The sequence below is a fragment of the Phalacrocorax aristotelis genome, chromosome 3, assembly GCF_949628215.1.
Source record: "Phalacrocorax aristotelis chromosome 3, bGulAri2.1, whole genome shotgun sequence".
NCBI classification, from domain to species: Eukaryota; Metazoa; Chordata; class Aves; order Suliformes; family Phalacrocoracidae; genus Phalacrocorax; species Phalacrocorax aristotelis.
Window position 1 is genome coordinate 4320245 of NC_134278.1, and position 19043 is coordinate 4339287.

Sequence of the window (19043 nt, forward strand, 5' to 3'; positions counted from 1 at the left end):
GCAAATAAACAGGTGTAAGTTCCTGTGCCGATGCTGTTAAACACCCATTAGCTTAGCTTAAGGGTTGTTCTAACTGGATGAATTATGAAGTAGCTAGTTAAGAAAATGCAAAGGTAGGTAATTAAGGAAGTCTCGTACATGGGTCATGAGGTTTTACAGCCAGTGCTATCAACTGCAAAACCACATACCTCTCAGTAAGGCATGTGCTTGTATGTGGAGATTGTTTCTAAATAAAACGAGCAAGAAGGGTTATTTCCTTCTAATGGCATCATTCTTAGAGTGCACATCGTTGTAAATAAGAGCCTGGTTATTTTTCAGGTGCTGGCTTTTGTGATGAGGTAGGTGGTTGAGTTTCATTCCCAGCAATCTAAGAATATGACAAACAAGTTTATGCTTCTTGTAAACAGCACAGTCATATCGCCACCAAAGGCAGGCACAGTTCACAGCTGAGGCCCAGACTTTGTGAAAGGCTTTTCATATTTTTGTTCCCCTTGCAGCAATGGACACAGCCCTTGGCTGCCCAGCTGGGCATCTCTGGCTCTGAAACGTAGCTTAAAGAAGCCTACAGGGACTAGGTTGTTCACCAGGAGGAGATGGCACAGCTGTAGGTGTAGTAGCAGCCCTGAAGTGTCTTCTTGTAACTTGCTGTGCTAAGCAACTTACAGTCACAGGTTGGTATCTGAACTTCGTGGCCTTTCCTATTTCTTTCCTCTTCTGCTCGCCGCTCACTAACCTCCTTTCCCTGTCCTCTTGCTCACGCCTCCCCTTGGCTCTGGCTCTTCTGGCAGCTCAAGCAGGGATCCTGTTGTGTAGCAGCTCTCGTGGGATGTTGGAGGGAGCACGCGCCAGAGACCCCTGCATTAGCACAGCAGTGATGTGAGCCTGGGTAGGTGTCTCCTCCCGGAGCTGTGCTGTAGCCTGTGGATGTATTGGCCTGCAGGTGTGAGTCAGGATTCTCTGGACCTGTGACAACAAGGAGATACTCCTGGGGGTGTTCAAAGGCACTACAGACCAGGTCAGCCTGTTCCACAAAACCATTGCTTTTAAAAGTGCACAGAAATTAAATATATAAAGAATGCAAAAGTTGCAATCTAAAAGGTTGAAACAAGCCAAGAACTGTTTGTGTTTGGTAAGCCAGAGAAGCAATGGCTTGAAAACCCAGAAGATGACATGTCTTGTTGAGAGTTAGACCTAACTGACAAAATTTTGGGGGGATAAGCGTTTTGCTGGTCAGTCCATTGGGGGTCTATGGTTTCATGCTGACATGATGGGTATAGACAATGAGGTGAGTTTCCGTATCAGCTGTGAGTTCTTGCTGTCCTGGGACATGGCCTGACAGATCAAACTGGAAACCTGTCACCATCATGGGGTAAAATGTGAGACTTGCCTTCATCTTCACCTGTTTCCTTCCTCTTCTCTTTTTTGCTCTCTGATATTATTTCTAACTTCGTGCTTACAGTCTAAGTGTGTGGGCCAAATCCGCCTCTTCTACAGCACTGTTACAAGGCAGTGACGAGAAAAACAAGAACCTGCTTAAAATGTCTGAATGCCTGATACTACCTGAATCCAGGCAAACATACTACTAAATGCTTCTGCAGGAATACGTATAACGGCCAAACAGCTTGCAGAGGTGAGCATGAAGTTGGCAGAAGGCCAAGGAGACAAAAAAAGAGTTGTGTCCTAGGGCACAGATTTCATCGGATTGGTAAATGGTCCAAGGGAGGGTGACGCTGCTGGAGGGGGGACTGGAGTATCTTTGCAGCCTGCCAGGAGAAAGCTGTCAGCGTTTTGGTACTGTTCTTGTTTCAGCTGGGATAGAGTTAATTTTCTGAGTAGTAGCTAGTATGGGGCTGTGTTTTGGATTTGTGCTAAAACCGGTGCTGAAAATGTGGAGATGTTTTAGTTGTTGCTGAGCAGTGCTTACACTAGTCAAGGACTTTTTCAGCTTCCCATGCTCTGCCGGGTGCACAAGGAGCTGGGAGGGGACACAGCCGGGACAGCTGACCCCAACTGACCAAAGGTATGTCCCACCCCAGGTGACCTTATGCTCAGCACATAGAGATGGGGGAAGAAGGAGGAAGGGGGCGTTCGGAGTGATGGCGTTTGGCTTCCCAAGTCACGGTTAAGCACGATGGAGCCCTGCTTTCCTGGGGACGGCTGAGCACCCGCCTGCCGATGGGATGGAGTGAACAAATTCCTTGTTCTGCTTTGCTTGTGCGCAGAGCTTTTGCTTTACCTGTTAAACTGTCTTTATCTCAACCCATGAGTTTCTCATTCTTACTCTTCTGATTCTCTCCCCCTTCCCACAGGGGGGAGCGAGCGAGCGGCTGTGTGGGGCTTGGTTGCTGACTGGGGCTAAACGACAGGTACTCCAGCTGCGTCATCTCTCGCTGACCTAGTTCTGACATTTTCCACGCGGTAGCTCTGTCTCAGCGTTGCTAACTAGGCTCCATTACTCGTGTGCCAACTCCAGCTAACCGCACAGGGCTACCTGCACATGTACAGCTACTGCACAGGTAATAAAGGGTGGGACTTACTGTAATTTTAACTGTTAGAAGTTACTTGGGCTGCTGCAGACAATTTATGGAAGCTCCTTCTATAGCAAGTAGTAGGACGTTGAGAGACTATCTAATGGACAAGGCAGTCAGCTCTTATTTCAATGTGAGCTCTACTTGATACGGTTGGACTTGATGATCCTAGAGGTCTTTTCTAACAATGATTTTATGATTCTATGATCTTCCTGGACTGATATTTATTTAAAACCTTGAAAACCTCAAAGGATGAGTGTTCCTTGATGTTGTTTTTGGCAGTCTGTTCCCATGCTTAATATTCTTGGGACAGCCAGCTGGGTGAACTTCAGGACCTGCAGGACACCTTAAGGAGGCCTAGTTGGAGACAAGGTAGGAAACAAACTAAGTTAGGACCACATACACTGCTAGATACCTACATACAGGCAAAGCTACATCACTGTTTGTAGGTAACTAAAGGAGTCGACAGGAGTTCACTGTTGTGATTGCAGATACTGTGATCACTCAGAGTTAATTAATGTTTCCTTGGACCAGGGTATATCGGCTAGGTCAAGGGGTGGTATGAAACCTGTGGCTGTGCTGTGAGTTTAGGTTACAGGCTGATCTACCTGATTTTGCGTGGAGTAGATTAGGGAGAGTTTAGGCTCACTGGCACAGCTGGACGGAATAAACCATAGCAGCAGAAGCTGGGGTGATCACATCTCTAGTTAGCACAGCTGGACCTGGAGAAGATGCTTTCACCTGAGAGGCCCTTGCCTCACATTAGGGACTTGCATCCCTGACCTCTGCCTCTCTCGAAATTCTGTATTTGCCGTTGCATTTGCCGATGGCGTTTTGCCAGTTCCTGTGAAGGCTCACACCTCCCTGAGAGGGCAGCAAACAGAACATCCGCGCCTGCACAAAGCAGCCCGCCTTTTGAAACACGGAACATTTTCATCTGAGCACTTTTAACCCAGGCGAGCTTTAAATAAACCCACCTGCAGTGCTAAACATCCACCTACGCAAGTCCCATCGCGACTGTGGTAGAAATGCTGTGTCAGTGTGCTCTACATTGGAACCACTAACTGAGGGCAGCGAACGTATTGGAAGGACACGAGCATGGAGAAAATAACGATTGCAGTTAGTAATTGCTTCAGTTATCCACCCGACCCACTCTTGCGCTTTTCCTCGTGTGACTGGGTAGTGACCGTGCTCCGCAGAAAATGTGTTGAAATGGGTTCTTAAAGTTATTAAGAGAACCTTAGGTTTTAGCATCATGAAAACTTCTTATGTGGTCATAACCAAATTAAGTGATTTCTTGCCTTACCAAAAAGGCTTCTTTAGAAAGAAAGGAAAATACCGCAGACTTATGTACTATTTTTTTATTACAGAAAATAAATTAACAGATGCATTATTACTAGCTTTCCCACCAGCATAAATAGAATTACATAAATAAAACATTTCAAAGTGTAACCTAAAGATGTGTAAAGAATTCCGATTATTTTTTCAGCCCGATACATGAAGGTGTCTGGATTCTCAATTTATAGAGTTCAAGATTTTGGGGGAAAATGCATTTTTTTAAAAAAACCTGGGACCTCTTCATTTTTATTACATTCTGAAAAATTATAGCTAACCACTATATCTTGATTCAGTTTTGCAGAGACTGAATCAGGCCCCTTCATTTCATTCCTGTTAGGCAAGAAAGCTCTCCTCCGTGGCTCCCTGCTCTTACACTACTGGCTTCCCTTAAGCCTGGAGTCGGATCAAGGGGGTGACACATGTGCAACCCACAGTGATTATTTTCTTCTCCAACCGGTATGACTGGTGGCAGCCCTTCTGCTCCCTCCGGAGGACGAGGATCTCCTGTTTGATGGGGACGGAGTTGACGCTGTGGTCCAGCTGCCCGTCCAAATTCACACACCTGGAGTGGCGGCATTTGGCGTCAGCGATCACTTGAGGGAAACGGTTGTGGTCCTCATCGATCCTGTAATTTCACACGAAAGGAAGTATTTGAAATGGAAATGCTGCTGCGTCACTGGAGTCATGATGGTATGGATCCCTATGGGCTCCCAGCTCAGGAACCTGCACCTCCTAGGAGTCTGCCTATTAAGGGGCTGTAAAACTTCTGCTACTGCAGGTTTTTAAGTGTAAATAACATGTATGTAAGTAAATAGTGCAGATTTTTAAGTGTAAGACAAGCACGCCTGTGCAAATAACTTGCTTCAGGTAGGCACTGACTTTGAAAGACACATTAGAAATTATTTGAGCTTCCCCACATATCAGACTGACTAATGGACCCAGAGACCTTCAGCTCCCCTCCAAAATACGAAATGTGCTTAGGGCCTGATGCTGATGGTATTAAACCACCATCGAGTTTGGTGCAAGGTTAGCCCTCCAAGGTCTTTTTGATGATCTCTTAGGCAAAGAATGTTTTTGAAGATAAAGCTTGCCCCAATATACAAACAAATTAATTAAATTACGAAAGTAATTTGCTTTGCCTTCTGTATGTTGGCCTAGACCATGCTTTTGCTCTGTGCTCCTTTTTGTGTTGATTTCAAAAAGGATTATATGGACTGTGGATACCCTCATGTTTCCAAAATCTCACAACAGTGAAACACAGATAATAAAGATGTGGGCATAGCCTCCGCATTATCCTTGACCATTGCAGCCATTGTATTTCTAGACCATAAGGACAGAGATTATACCTGTAATCCCACGGAGCCAGAGAGCGGCTGCTGACATCAAGAGTATTTTTGGTGTCCTGGTTCATGTTGCTGATGCTTATGTTGACTCTCACAGTTTGAGGGAATTTTGAATCTTTTTGGGTCAGGCATCCAGCATACGCTTGCTTGAAGAGGCTCTCCGGCTTGAGCCCAGGCTGTATCACCTTCCCGTAGGCAAAACTGCTGGCTGACAGCATGACCAGCAGCATTAAGAGCAGTGATCTGAACTGAAGACAATTGATGCAATAAGGACACAAGGCAGGTACAGCTGCTGTAACACAGCACACCTAACAACCCTTCTGTGCAGCTGGGAAATTCATCCACAGTCAGCCTAGCTGGTAGTTAAAGGCTATTATGCAAAAATGTGCCATATATCCCATCAGTCTTGCTTTCATTAAGTAATTCTTACAGTGCTGACAGTTATGGTATACACTCAGTTGTAATTTGGTGATAGAAAAATTTCAGTTATACAAAATAATATAACACAGGAAAGAGCAGGAAGGATATAACAACAAAAAGACACTCTAAGGTTGAGTTTTCAATGTATTTCTTGACTTTAGAGTATGTTGCTATTGCCCCGTCCCCTAATATATTGCTAATATATAGTAGTCCCATTCCCTAATACTGCTGCCCTGTGCTGGTGCAATTTAGCCGTCTCCTGTTTTAGTAATTGTCAAATATTAATCATTTAAACAAGCATTTTAAATGTGGGTCCTGACAGTCATCTATTAGAATTCAAATAATGCTCTGTCAATTGGAGGAAAAAAACCCCACAAAACAAGTTCTTACCAGAGAAGCGCAAAGGATCAGAGACATCGTCTTTCTCTTACTGCGGCCGATACCTGTGCTGGGTTCTGCCGAAATGAAGGTGTCTGGGCACATTTGCTGCTGGACGTTTTATAAGGGCTTCTGTGCTGTCCTAGTTAATGTGGAGTAGGTGGTTTTCCCCAAGCTTAACTGTGGTTTGTAACCATAACTTAAATTAAAAAGTGTATGTGTATATATTCCATTAACGCAGGTGGAAGACTTTTTCTTAGCTCTGTAGATGATGTCATTCTTTTAGCCATGTCGCTCAGGTAGTGACAAAACCCAAAGATGATATTAAAAAATGCCATAGTTTTAGCTGGGACAGAGTTAATTTTCATCACTGTACCTGGTGCAGTGCTGTGGTTTGGATTTCGTATGAAATTGATGTTGATAACACACCGATGTTTTAGTTGTTGCTGGGTAGTGCTTGTACTAGTCAAGGACTTTTCCAGCTTCCCAGGCTCTGCCGGGTGCACAAGGAGATGGGAGGGGAGGGGGCACAGCTAAGAGAGCTGATCCAAACTGGCCAAAGGGATATTCCATACCATATGACGTCATGCCCAGAATATTAACGGGGGGAGCTGGCCGGGGGGAGCAGCCATCATGGCTCGGCGACTGGTGGCATTGGTGGGTGCGTGGTGAGCAGTTGCATCACTTGTGTCTCCCCTGCCATGTTTCACTTCTCTCTCTTCTTGTTATTTTCCTTTTCATTATATTATTATTATTATAATTACCATTATTACTATTAGCATTTTATTTTAATTATTAAATTGTTCTTATCTCAACCCACGAGTTTTCTTACTTTTGCCCTTCCAATTCTCTCCCCATCCTACTGGGGTGGGGAAGTGACCGAGCGGCTGCGTGATGCTTCGTTCCTGACTGGGGCTAAACCACGACAGTCCTTTTTGGTGCCCAACGTGGGGCAGGAAGTGTCTGAGATAATAACAGTTGCTGGTCACAGCACTGACTCATCTGCTCTCAATATTAGTTTATCCGATCTGCACCATGCTCTTGTTTTTGCTGTCCATGTTAAAGATTGCTGTCGGGTTTTGTAGTTTGCTGTGCTCTGCAGTGATTAGTGATGTTTTGCCGGGGACATCTGCTAATAAAACACTGGCCTTGAGCTCTATTGGGTGTTTGGGTTTTGCATAGAGACCATTCCTGTACTTCGGGTACCACCTCATGGAGACAACTAGGAGTTATACCTCCTCCTCTGAGACGTTTTTTGTGCAGGAAGTACAGAATGGCACCTTAGCTACCTTCTTCTGGGGTGCCTCCTTCATTACAGCAACTTTTCAGTGTCTTGAACATCCTTGGGTAGTTAAGAAATACTATTGGTATTTCTTGGGCATATTGTGTTGGTTTTAGCTGAGGTTAATAAGCAATTTAAGAATATCATCCAGAGATCTGTGCCAAGCTTGATAGCTATGGATGGCAGGGTATGTGGGATAGTATGGGCAAATGCCTAGGCTGGTGGGCACCTCCAGAGTTTTGGGACTTCACCCCTGAACAAGTGCAGAATCCTGAAAAACTAGGAGAGTATTTGGAGGAAGTATGTTGTTTTGGATTTAGTATGAAAATGACTTTGAGAACACACTGATGTTTTTGTATCCTGGTATCCTGGGATGCATTAAAAGGAGTGTGGCCAGCAGGGAGAGGGAGGTCATCCTCCCCGTCTACTCAGCCCTAGTGAGACAACTTTTGGGGTACTGTGTCCAGTTCTGGGCCCCCCAGTGCAAGAAGGGCAGGGAACTGCTGGAGCAAGGCCAGAGGAGAGCTGCCAAGGGGATCAGGGGCTGGAGCATCTCCCTCGTGAGGAAAGGCTGAGAGACCTGGGTCTGTTCAGCCTGGAGAAGAGAAGGCTGAGGGGGGATCTCATCAATACCTATAAATATCTGAAGGGTGGGTGTCAGGAGGATGGGGCCGGGCTCTTTTCAGTGGTGCCCAACGCCAGGCCAAGGGGCCACGGGCACAAGCTGGAACACGGGAAGTTCCACCTGAACATGAGGACAAACCCCTTCCCTGTGCGGGTGCCAGAGCAGGGGCACAGGCTGCCCAGAGAGGCTGTGGGGTCCCTTCCCTGGAGACATTCACCCCCCGCCTGGACACGGCCCTGTGCCCCTGCTCTGGGGGTGCCTGCTCCAGCAGGGGGTGGGGCGGGATGAGCTCCAGAGGGCCCTTCCAGCCCCTGCCAGACTGTGACTGTGTGATTCTCTTTTTGTTGTTGCTAAGTATTGCTTATGGTAGTCAAGGACTTCTCCAGCTTCCCAGGCTCTGCCAGGTGCACAAGGAGATGGGAGGGGAGGGGGCACAGCCAAGGCAGCTGATCCAGACTAGGCAAAGGGATATTCCATATCATAAGATGTCATGCCCAGTATGATAAGTGGGGGGATCTGGCCAGGGGGAGCAGCAATCGCTGCTCAGGGACCGGTGGATTGTTGGTTGGTGGGTGGTGAGCAGTTGCATCACTTGTTGTTTTTATTTCCCTCCATGGTTTCACTTCTCTCTCTCTCATTATTTTCCTTTTCATTATATTATTATTATCATCACCATCATCATCATCATCTTAATCATCATTACCATTAGTACTATTACTATTTTATTTTAAGTATTAAACTGTTCTTATCTCAACCCACGAGTTTGCTTGCTTTGGCTCTTCTGGTTTTCTCCCCCACCCCACTTTGGTCGGGGAGTGAGCAAGCGGCTGTGTGGTGCTTAATTGCTGCCTGGGGCTAAACCACGACAGAAAACCACCAAAACATTGGCACGCACTGCAGTCAACAGGTGCAAAGTGCGCCATTTTAAATTGGGACTAGATTCATCATGTAGTCAAACATAAGTTGATGCACTTCACAGTCTTGACTTGGGATGCTGTAGGTGGCTAATGTCACTGACACTTTCAGATTGTATCTGTTTGCTGCTACGTCAAACTGGTGTCTTTTCACCCCGAACAGGGCAGCTAATGGACAGCTGCCCCTACCCAGTTTGTCTCCCAGTTTGTCACTTGCCTTGGTGTCTAGGGATCCAGATTCCTTCTCAAGGTCCTATTTTTTTCTCAAATTTCCTAGTCTGGATCAGGCTGTTTTTATTCATGTCTACACGTCAGGTGCGATAAGGCTTTTTTGATCAGAATGCGTTGTGACAGTAAGCTCCCAAATTCAGTCATTCTCCATCTGGGAAAAAAGCCCCCATGAACACTGGTTTTGAGCTTGCCACCTTTTCATTTCATTCTAGACTCTTGTGCTACGAGACAGGGTTTTGATCCTAAGGAAAGGGCTCTGGGAAGTGTGATGGATGTAGTTAAACCTTCAGTTCTTAGGTTAGGGAGAGGACAGAGGGGTTCAAGAGAAATCTTGTGAAGGCTGTGAGATGCAAAATGCCTCCTCCTGTAGGCAGGAAAACTGGAAGGAACTGCAGGCACCTCCTCCATGATATATGGGTGAGAGCATGCTACACTTGAAGATATTAGGAGCTAAAATACCTTGCACAGTGTAGCCCCAAGGCTTTATGACTCCCTGTGTCCCAGTCCTGTGTGCTGGGTGACAGTGATCAATGATCCCATGTGGCTCCCAATCCCACCCCGCTGTCTCTCCATCCTTGTAAGTCCAACATACTGCAGCTGTGATGTACCCTGCCATGTTAATATTTAAACATGCAATATTTAAGTCCACATGTTCAGGTGGACAGACTCCATTTGACATGGTGTCATGGTTTTGGCTGGGATTCTTGAAGAAGGGGCTTATGTTTTAGAAAGGAGGGGGTGAGTGTTGAATCAATCCTTCATTTTGACATGTCTTTCTTAGAAAATTACTCCTGCTGCTTTGCTCTGACAGGGGTCACAAGTAGCTAGGCTGCACACCCTTAAAGTAACACTCAGTGTAACAGACTTGATCTGCTGACGTGTGCCTTTTCTTAGGTCTAATTTTGATGATGTTTTCAGATGAAACGATGCAAATAAGGTGTGTTTTAACATTTGCTTAATATTTAGATGTTAGTCCAAATTTTACTCACCTTGTCCCATCCAAAGGAGGGTGTAAATAAGGGTAGAATTTAGTTTGCGGTTTCTAGGATAGCTATGACCTATATCAGACTGTTTAAAAGATGCTGATGCTTGAAAAGTTAAATGTATAATCCAGTTTCCCTCTTAGAGTTAGAAAGGTACAGGTTAAAGGAAATGGTTCCCTCAGAAGGGGTTTTCTCTAATGCCATTTACTGAAATATCCATTCAAAGTGGGTCAGTTAAATTTCCAGTTTTAGAAGCAAAAAAGATTTCAAAAGCCTGCAGAAGGTCAGGTTCAACCAGTGTGGCCCTAAATCCAGGCTTGTCTGCTCTAAATGTGTCAGTACTTTTGGTTACCTCAGTCTTGAAAGGTAAATAGTTAAGCATTCAAACATGGCTACTGTAACACAACATTGTAATGACGAAAAAAACACCACAACTTTCCATGGTTCATTTTGAGCCATGAATGCATTCATTTGCAATTGTCACAGGCAAGACGAGAGGGTCTCAGGAGAAAATATACCTCTTGAAATGCTTCTAACAGGTCTGAACTATGCAAAAAAACCTTTCATATTTCTGATTCCAAGATTTTTCCAAGTTCCAAATACTTATTTTTCAAATTTTCCTGGTCTGAAGTCAAAACAAAAATTGAACATGACTTTTTCCATGAGATCAGAATTTATCCCATGGCATTTGTTTTATTCTGACACTTAGCTGTCTCTTATCAAGCAGTTTCATTTCTATAAGCAAAAATGACTATATCTCATGCTTTTCCTATTTTCATGCGTAAGGACAGGAAAACCCACTGGTTTTAAGTTCTATTTTTTCCTCCCCAGCAGCTGCAGTAGAAATTATCATCTCCTACGACATGCCTAAATTTTCCAACCACACCTAAATCAATATCAGTTATCCATCAGCTGTGGTTGCTGGCAGTGGTTGACACATTTGTTGCACGGCTAATACCTAATAGATACTCAATAACTGGGAAGCCAATGTAAAGGAAGTAGACCACTCAATTCATCCTTTTGATAGCTTTTTGGAGAGACAGGGGAAAAAGAGGGCTTCCAGAGAGGTGAGTTGTGCTTACTGAGAAGCAGCAATTAGAAGTCTGCTCTGTAGTAATTAATAGATAATTAATATGTAACTGTAATGTAGTCCAGGTAAGTGGAGAGGGGCCTTCTTCGGCCAGGAACTGGGTGCAGGATATGACTGCTCAGATTACAGCTGGACCCTGTGTTACTGCAGTGCCCAAGGGTTCATTGTAAAGCTGGTCCAAATTAGCACCTAACACCTAATGAAAGGAACAATAACTTCTGGCCAGCACAAGGTATTTGCATGTAAAGCAAAGTTTGAGAAGTGGACTGGCTGATGAGAGGGGATCGAGGCTGAAACCAGATCATCAAAGATGGTAAAGATCTTCCTTGAGCACAGATTATTTAATGTGTCTTGTCATTTATTTGTTTTTGTGGCTATCAATGAAGTTAATGACCTAATAGTTTTGCTATTAGTTAAAGATCTCTCGGTCAATGCTTTGTTTTCATGTCTTCAAAGACACCTTGTGGCAACACATTTCCTAGCCAGTTATAAACCGTACAAAAAGACACTCTTCATGCATAAAATTATCTTATACTCAAGCTGGTAGAATGGTTTATACAAACAATTAACTCATTTTGAAATTCTCTTTTTGCTGTGTTATCTGCTCGCATCCTGTGTCTCACCCACACCGCGGCCCCAGCGAATGGCAGGAAGCAGGGGGAGAAGGACTTGGCGTCCCTGCTGCTGCCCTGCACCCAGCAGCTCCTGCCTGCAACACTTTCCAAATGTCCATCTGAAATTTCACTTCCTGCAGGATGAGACATTTGTTTCCCATCCCAAGTGGGTACAAGGAGAAGTTGTTCCTGTCTTCCTTCCCTCTTGTGTCAGGCTTTCAAGACATTTGCTCATTTTTTTTCCCTGGCTTTGTTTGGGAGGATCTCCACTTGACCCACCCATCCCTTGCTGAGTGCTCCTCCAAGCTCAAGACAAATGGTCTGCATAATGCTTCAACGTCCTGATGCTCACAGATCCTCCGAGGTGCAGGGAGCTGGTACATGGCACCTTTTCTCAATGCAGTACTGAGAAACTCACCTGTTTGCACAAAATTGGGTCAGATTTCCAGGCAATCTATGTCCTGCCCTTTGGAAAATCTTTATCCTTTTTTTGGGACCACTGTAATAAATATTTCTCTGAAACAAAGTAAATTCTGAAGATTGTCAGGAAGTCCTTGGCATATTTGTCCTCATCTCAAAAACAGCTGCCAGCTCCAGATTTGTCAAACTTTTTTACTGCCAGCTACAGATACTTTTCTGCCTTTCTGCAGTAAATTAGGAGGATTTACAAAACTGATAATCTATGGCAAACAGGGAGGCAAACACGTCACAGACTTGACTGGAGAACATTTGAGAGTCAGTTCTTTGCAGCATCCACTGGAAAAAAACAAAATATACAATCTTCTTGTGTAGTTTTATCAGTTCCAGCTGTTAAAATTTACAAATACATGGTCACAGCTTGTGATTTTGCATTTGTATATCAACCTTGACTTCAACAGGGCAACAAAAGAAAGAAGAGAATCGTAGAATCATTAAGGTTGGAAAAGACCTCTAGGGTCATCAAGTCTAACCATCAACTCAGCACCACAACGATGTCCCAAAGTGCGACATCTACACTTTTTTTGAACACCTCCAGGGATGGTGACTCCACCACCTCTCTGGGCAGCCTCTTCCAATGCCTGAACTCTCTTAAAATAAAGAAAATTTTCCTAATATCCAATCTAAACCTCCCCTGACGCAGCTTGAGCCCATTTCCTCTCATCCTATCACTCATTGTGTGGGAGCAGAGACCAACCTCCCCCTCACTCCAGCCCCTCTCAGGCAGATGCAGAGAGCGAGAAGGGCTCCCCTCAGCCCCCTCTTCTCCGGGATAAACCCCCCCAGCCCCCTCAGCCGCCCCCCAGCACACTTGTGCTCCAGACCCTGCCCCAGCCCCGCTGCCCTTCTCTGGACACGCTCCAGCCCTTCCAGGCCCTTCTTGTCCCGAGGGGCCCAAACCTGAGCCCAGCATTCGAGGTGGGGCCTCCCCAGGGCCGAGCACAGGGGCCCCATCCCTGCCCGGCTCCTGCTGGCCACACCAGTGCTGACACAAGCCCGGGGGCTGGTGGCCTCCTTGGCCACCCGGGCACTGCTGGCTCATGCCCAGGGGCTGTCAGCCAGCACCCCCAGGGCCTTCTCCGCCGGGCACTTCCCAGCCCCTCTGCCCCAGGCCTGGAGCGTTGCCTGCGGTTGGTGTGACCCAAGGGCAGGGCCTGGCACTTGGCCTTGTTGAACCTCATTGGCCTTGTTGAACCTGATTGGCCTCAGCCCATCCATCCAGCCTGTTCAGGTCCCTCTGCAGAGCCTCCCTGCCCTCCAGCAGATCAACACTGCTGCCCAATCTGGTGTCATTTACAAACTTGCTGAGGGTGCACTTGATCCCCTCATCCAGATATTAAAGACTGACCCTAAAACCAAGCCCAGGGGAACACTGGTTGTGGCCAGCACCAACTGCATTTAACTCTGTTCACCATGCAGCAGTGCACAAGGTTATCTGTACTGTTGCATAGACTCTTCTGGCTGATGCAGGAGAGGTACCAGAATATGGGATTCTGAAATTCCTCACGTCCTACTCTCATATGCCTCATGAGGATGAAACATAGCTGTGTAGCTTGGTCCCCAGTGTGAAGTAGCTTACTTTTTTGAGAAGGCTTACAGAAAGCACAGTACAAATGAGAATCTGGCCCTGAAATCTTCAGCTGCGTCTTGATGAGGACTGAAGCGGAGGGAAGATGAGGCAGCACTGTTATATGTAATCAGTCTCCCTGCAATCACAGTTCTCATCTGCAAGAAACACTCCCTGCAGCTCTAGGCTGCGATGGTGCCCGCAAGGTTTGGGATCTCCCTTCTCAAGCCACTCAGCGGAGGCGGAGGCAGCCCTTGCTGTGCAGGACACCACGCAGCCTCCGTGAAACCAGCTTGTGGTTTTGGTAGCGATACAAGGTGACATTGTAGGAAAGGGGCTCATGTGGAGCATTGAGAGGTCAGCACTACGTGCCAAAATGCCAACCCTTAGCTGGCAGCTGCCCAGCCACCAGCTTGTGCTCCACTGCCCACTGCTTTAAAATCAAACTGGGTTCAGAAGACTAATTTTAACACCAATACACTCAATGTACATATATCCCAGCGCTTATCTGCAGGGCTGCCAAGCAGGTTTGATAAGGCAAGCTGCAGCAATAAAGTAATTTCCACTATGGCCATTTGCCTGCTAGTGGGTAAAATCTGAAAAACTTGGTCATTCATGATGTTATTTTAAGAACTCAAGCCCCATCATTTTTTCTCACAGAGAAATGACTCCTGCCTACGACCTTTTGTGTGCAAGAAAGTGTCAGAATTCAAAAGTATTAGAGAATAAGTGACTCAGAGTGGTTTTGCTGAGAGCTGCAAATGCGCAATGGGAATCCCAATTTTTGAGCCCTTTCACCTAGCTGGGGTTTGAGTTGACTCTTTTGTTTTAAATAAGAAAAGGAAATTAATCATTTTTCCAAACATAGGCTAATTCTGACCACAGTGCAATGCAGTTTCCAGAACTATCCCAGGCAGAGATTTCAGAGAATAACCACTGCTGAAGGCCTTCTCCTCCGAGACATGCGACCTTGCAGTGGTGGGGTGGGGGCAATGGGTGGGCAACAAAAGCCTGCTGTCTTATTTTCCAGTGCTCATTTCCAGGCCTTACTGTCTTAGTTTTCCACTGCAAAGAGTAGCAAAGGAATGACAGCCAAAATGTTAGCCCCAAAATGGATACAGGGATGAGAAGGGTATCTCATTGACTAGTCATTCTCAAGGGTACTCACTGAATGAGTATCAAAGCTCAGCAAACCGTAAGGCTCGGGGGCTTTTCTTTCCTTGGTCCCCGTTGAGGCCAAAGTAGATGGGACCATAAGAACATGCATCATCTCAGACCAGAATAAAGAAGCAAAGGTCTGCAGGAGTGAAGAGTCTGTAGTTCCCAGGATATAACTAATGGCCAGGTCATAAAATAATAGAATCATTTAGGTTGGAAAAGGCTGTATGAGGTGAATGGGGCTTGTTCCTGACCTCATATAATTGGTCTCGGCCCACTGATCCAGGACACTACATCCTGAGTGAGAGTGAGGATGTTTTTGTGAAGACAACAGTACTGCAGTTGACCTTCTGACTTTGGTAGCATGGTCAACCTCGTTTGTACATTCCAGTCCCTTAACACAGCCCCATATCCACTAGGCATCTGTGTCTTATGCTCCCGCCTACTGCAGGACATGAACACGTCACAGGATCCCATAGTGACAGTAGCACACATCACATGAAAGAGTCAGATCTTTGACACTTGTGGTGCTTTTAATATTTCTGTGGCCAAACTCTCTCACATCCTGTAAGGGAGAAGTGGACATTAAGTAAACATTATCTATACCATATCAACATGAGACCATATGGACCAAACCTTAACTTGTTCATACAAACCATGTTCATGGCAGATAGTCACAAAAGAGCAAATTAGGATGCAAATTATTTGTCTGCAAATGAATAGATCAGATAACTTACTTGTTTCATCAGATAATATATTTGCAAAAGATGTTTCAAGCAGCTCTGCCAGAGTAGAGTTTTATTTGTAGTTGCAGCTCATAAGCCTCCCAGCCAACTGTGTGGCCACAGTTCTCATGAATGTTGTTTATAAACCCTTCTTGTTGCTAATGGGCCAGAGGTTATAAAGCAGTGCATGGACAGAGGTCTCACATGGACCACAGAGGGACTGCAGTAACCATATTTTGGACCTTGCTTCCCTGTTGCTTCTCTGGGAATTGAGAAATGTCTAGTTCCTCCACCAGAGAAGATTTGGGTATGGATTATAGGCAATGGCAGAAATATTTGGGCAGGAGAGCACATGAGGGCCTCTCATGGGACACCATGAACTCATGGGGGAGTAGATGCTCCCTTGTGGTTCCAGGCTGCAGGTACCGATACCCAGCACATAGAGGCTTTTCTTTGATTTTGACTCCTGTGTTTCCAAACAATTTTTCCCTCATGTGTCCAGATCCTAGATGTTCACACAGGAGTCTGTTCTCCATCTCAAAAGGAACAGAAACAGTCTGGTTTGAAACTAATTTTCAAGAGAATTACTTGCATAATTTTCAGTTTTGAACTGCTGTCTTTTTTAATATCGATTGAATTCTTCTACTTAAGAGCTTAAAGGAAATTGGATTACTGATTTTATAAAATACTTTTGCAATACCAAGTGAGAATTTTGGATTTAGTCTATGGAGACATATAGATAATAAGAACCACAAATGGAGTGAAAGAATTAATATTTGAAAAGTTTTAATGACTAATACCAAACTAGAATCTAAGCACACTTTTCAGTTTCATAAACATCCTAAGATGAATCTGTGTATTATTTTTACTTTCCATTTCCAAGCCGTAATAGCAGGTTTGGCTGTGCAGGCTAGGTGTATATTTATTTGGACATAGTTCCTTGGCACAGAATTGAAATATCAGTTTCACCCATCTGTATCTACCCCACAGGTAGAAAAAAATTATGAATGTATCATCTGTCAACTAAAGAGCTTTTTCACATAATTATAGAATGGAATCAGAGAATGGTTTGGGTTGGAAGGGACCTTTAGAGGTCATCTAGTCCAACACCCCCTGCCATGAGCAGGGACATCTTCAACCAGAGCAGGTTGCTCAGAGCTCCGTCCAGCCTGGCCTGGAGTGTTCCCAGGGATGGGGCATCGACTGCCTCTCGGGGCAACCTGGGCCAGGGTCTCACCACCCTCACTATGAAAAATGTGTTCCTTATATCCAGTCTAAATCTGCCCTCCTTTAGTTTAAAACCGTCACCCCCTGTCCTGTCACAGCAGGCCTTGCTAAAGAGGCTGCCCCCACCCTTCCTACAGCCCCCCTTCAAGCCCCGAAAGGCCGCAATAAGGTCTCCCCGCAGCCTCCCCTTCCCCGGCTGCACAACCCCAGCTCTCCCAGCCCGGCCTCGCAGCAGGGGGGCTCCAGCCCTCGGAGCATTTCTGTGCCCCCTCTGGCCCCGCTCCAACAGCCCCGTGTCTGTCCCGTGCTGAGGAGCCCCGAGCTGGAGGCGGCGCTGCAGGGGGGTCTCACAGAGCGGGGCAGAGGGGCAGGACCCCCTCCCTCGCCCGGCTGCCCGCGCTGCTGGGGATGCAGCCCGGGGCACGGCTGGGGGTCTGGGCTGCGAGCGCACGTTGCCGGCTTGTGTCCAGCCTTTCACCCCCCAGCACCCCCAAGTCCTTCTGGGCAGGGCTGCTCCCCACCCCTCCACCCCCCAGCCTGTGCTGATAGCAGTGGATATCATGACATGATTATCCTGGTAATAGTCCAGAAACTATCATTTTTGTGCCCAACTTTCACCTCAGAAGATCTGTACCCTTTTAAAGTGCCACGAGTTTTAAGCCTCTTTAGACACACCAAACCTTGAAATAAGATACACACACTGAGGAGCAAAGACAGCTGTTGCATTAGAGAGAGCAACTGAATAGGGTAGGAGCAACGAGCTTTTGGAGGAGAGGAAAAAAATAAGTTATGGATGATTAAAGGTGGATTTTCTGATTGCTCTTCCTATTACCTGTATAAACCATACTGCATGGAGCAATGAGAAAGTTGTATAAATATGCAGGAATTGCATGCTCAGCTGTAAGGAAACTCTGTTTTCTCTTAACATGATAAATTAAGGATTTGCTAAAAGCCCTTCCAAAATACTAGCTGAATTTACTCTCCTTTTTTTCATCTCTCCTTTTGTTTTTCCTGCAGAGGCACATCCTCACACACAACCCCAGCCTTTATCTCTGCTGATGATTGGGGGTTTCTCTGGGTCAGCTCAGGAAATGGGATTTAGCTCTCAGAGCAGCGGTGTGGGAGATGCCAGATATCACAAGACTTCTGTGGTGCACAAAAGCTGCTGACTGATAAGCCACTTACACAAGACAAGCGGAAGGAGACAAGCAGGCAAAGTACCCAAATGTCTCATCATCCCAGCCTGAAGTTTATTGCAAAGGATTCAAGCACAGTTTTACCATATAAAGTTAGTTGCATCAGGCAAAGTAAAATGTTAATCAGGTGGTGGGGTGATTTCTTGTCTGTCTACTTTTTTTTCATTCTTTTTAGCAAAAGGGGGATTGGCAGAGGTTTTCTGCATGTGTGAAGGCGACATTTGTTCCCTCAGGGCAGAGAAAAGGATGTTTTTAAACTGGATTAAATGGTCTCATGCCCTGGCAGAACCTGCACGTGTCTAAGAGAAGAGCAGATAAATGGTAGTTGGTCAAGATGTGTATCTTGATTCTTTGCCTCATGAGACGATGATGAGGAGAAAGGGGAGAACAGTGATGATCTTCCCCTTGGAAAGCAAGCACCCACAGTGGGCCTCCTTGACAAAGATGCTCAAAAGCTTTTGGGTCGCAATAGTCTGGTTTTGCACTAGACACAGGTTTTGGCTTCTGCTTGTCAGAAAAATCAACATGAAAAAGGGTTCAGAGGATATTCTGTAAAAATGGATTATTGCTGCTTTTCGCATGCCTGAGAAACCTGAGTAAGGGTGTAGGGGGGGAAGCGTTCCTCTTGGTTGGGAACAGAGTTCCATACAGGGGTCCTACAAGAAGGACCATGAGAAAGGAGCTACAAAGGTACAAGGTCATGCTTCCCCTCCATCCACAGGTAACGGAGTCACTGAGCAGTGGAGAGCCCATCTCTGATGCCCATGTCTTCTGTAGCCTTGCAGGAGCTGCTCAGCTCCAGGAGAGCTCAGATGAGAAGAGGTCACATTTTCAGCAGTGAAGGAAGCCCTGGCTGAAAGACCTTCTACAGGAAGTTCAGAGGTGTTCAGGAAGAATTTGGGAGGAAGACGTTGAGCAGAGATGGGCTCAGCCTGAGGATGCTTCAT

The 19043-nt window shown here is 45.8% G+C and overlaps 1 protein-coding gene across 1 annotated transcript; it reads right to left on the reverse strand.

Annotated features, from left to right (window-relative positions):
- Positions 1-4090: 4090 nt before the first annotated feature.
- IL17A (interleukin 17A) lies at positions 4091-6046 on the reverse strand. Its single transcript, XM_075089823.1, has 3 exons — positions 6020-6046; positions 5213-5457; positions 4091-4491 (listed from the first exon to the last, which is right to left on the reverse strand). Exons 1-3 carry the CDS (start codon positions 6044-6046, stop codon positions 4254-4256), a joined length of 510 nt encoding a protein of 169 aa, XP_074945924.1. The 3' UTR covers positions 4091-4253.
- Between the last annotated feature and the right edge of the window lie 12997 nt (positions 6047-19043).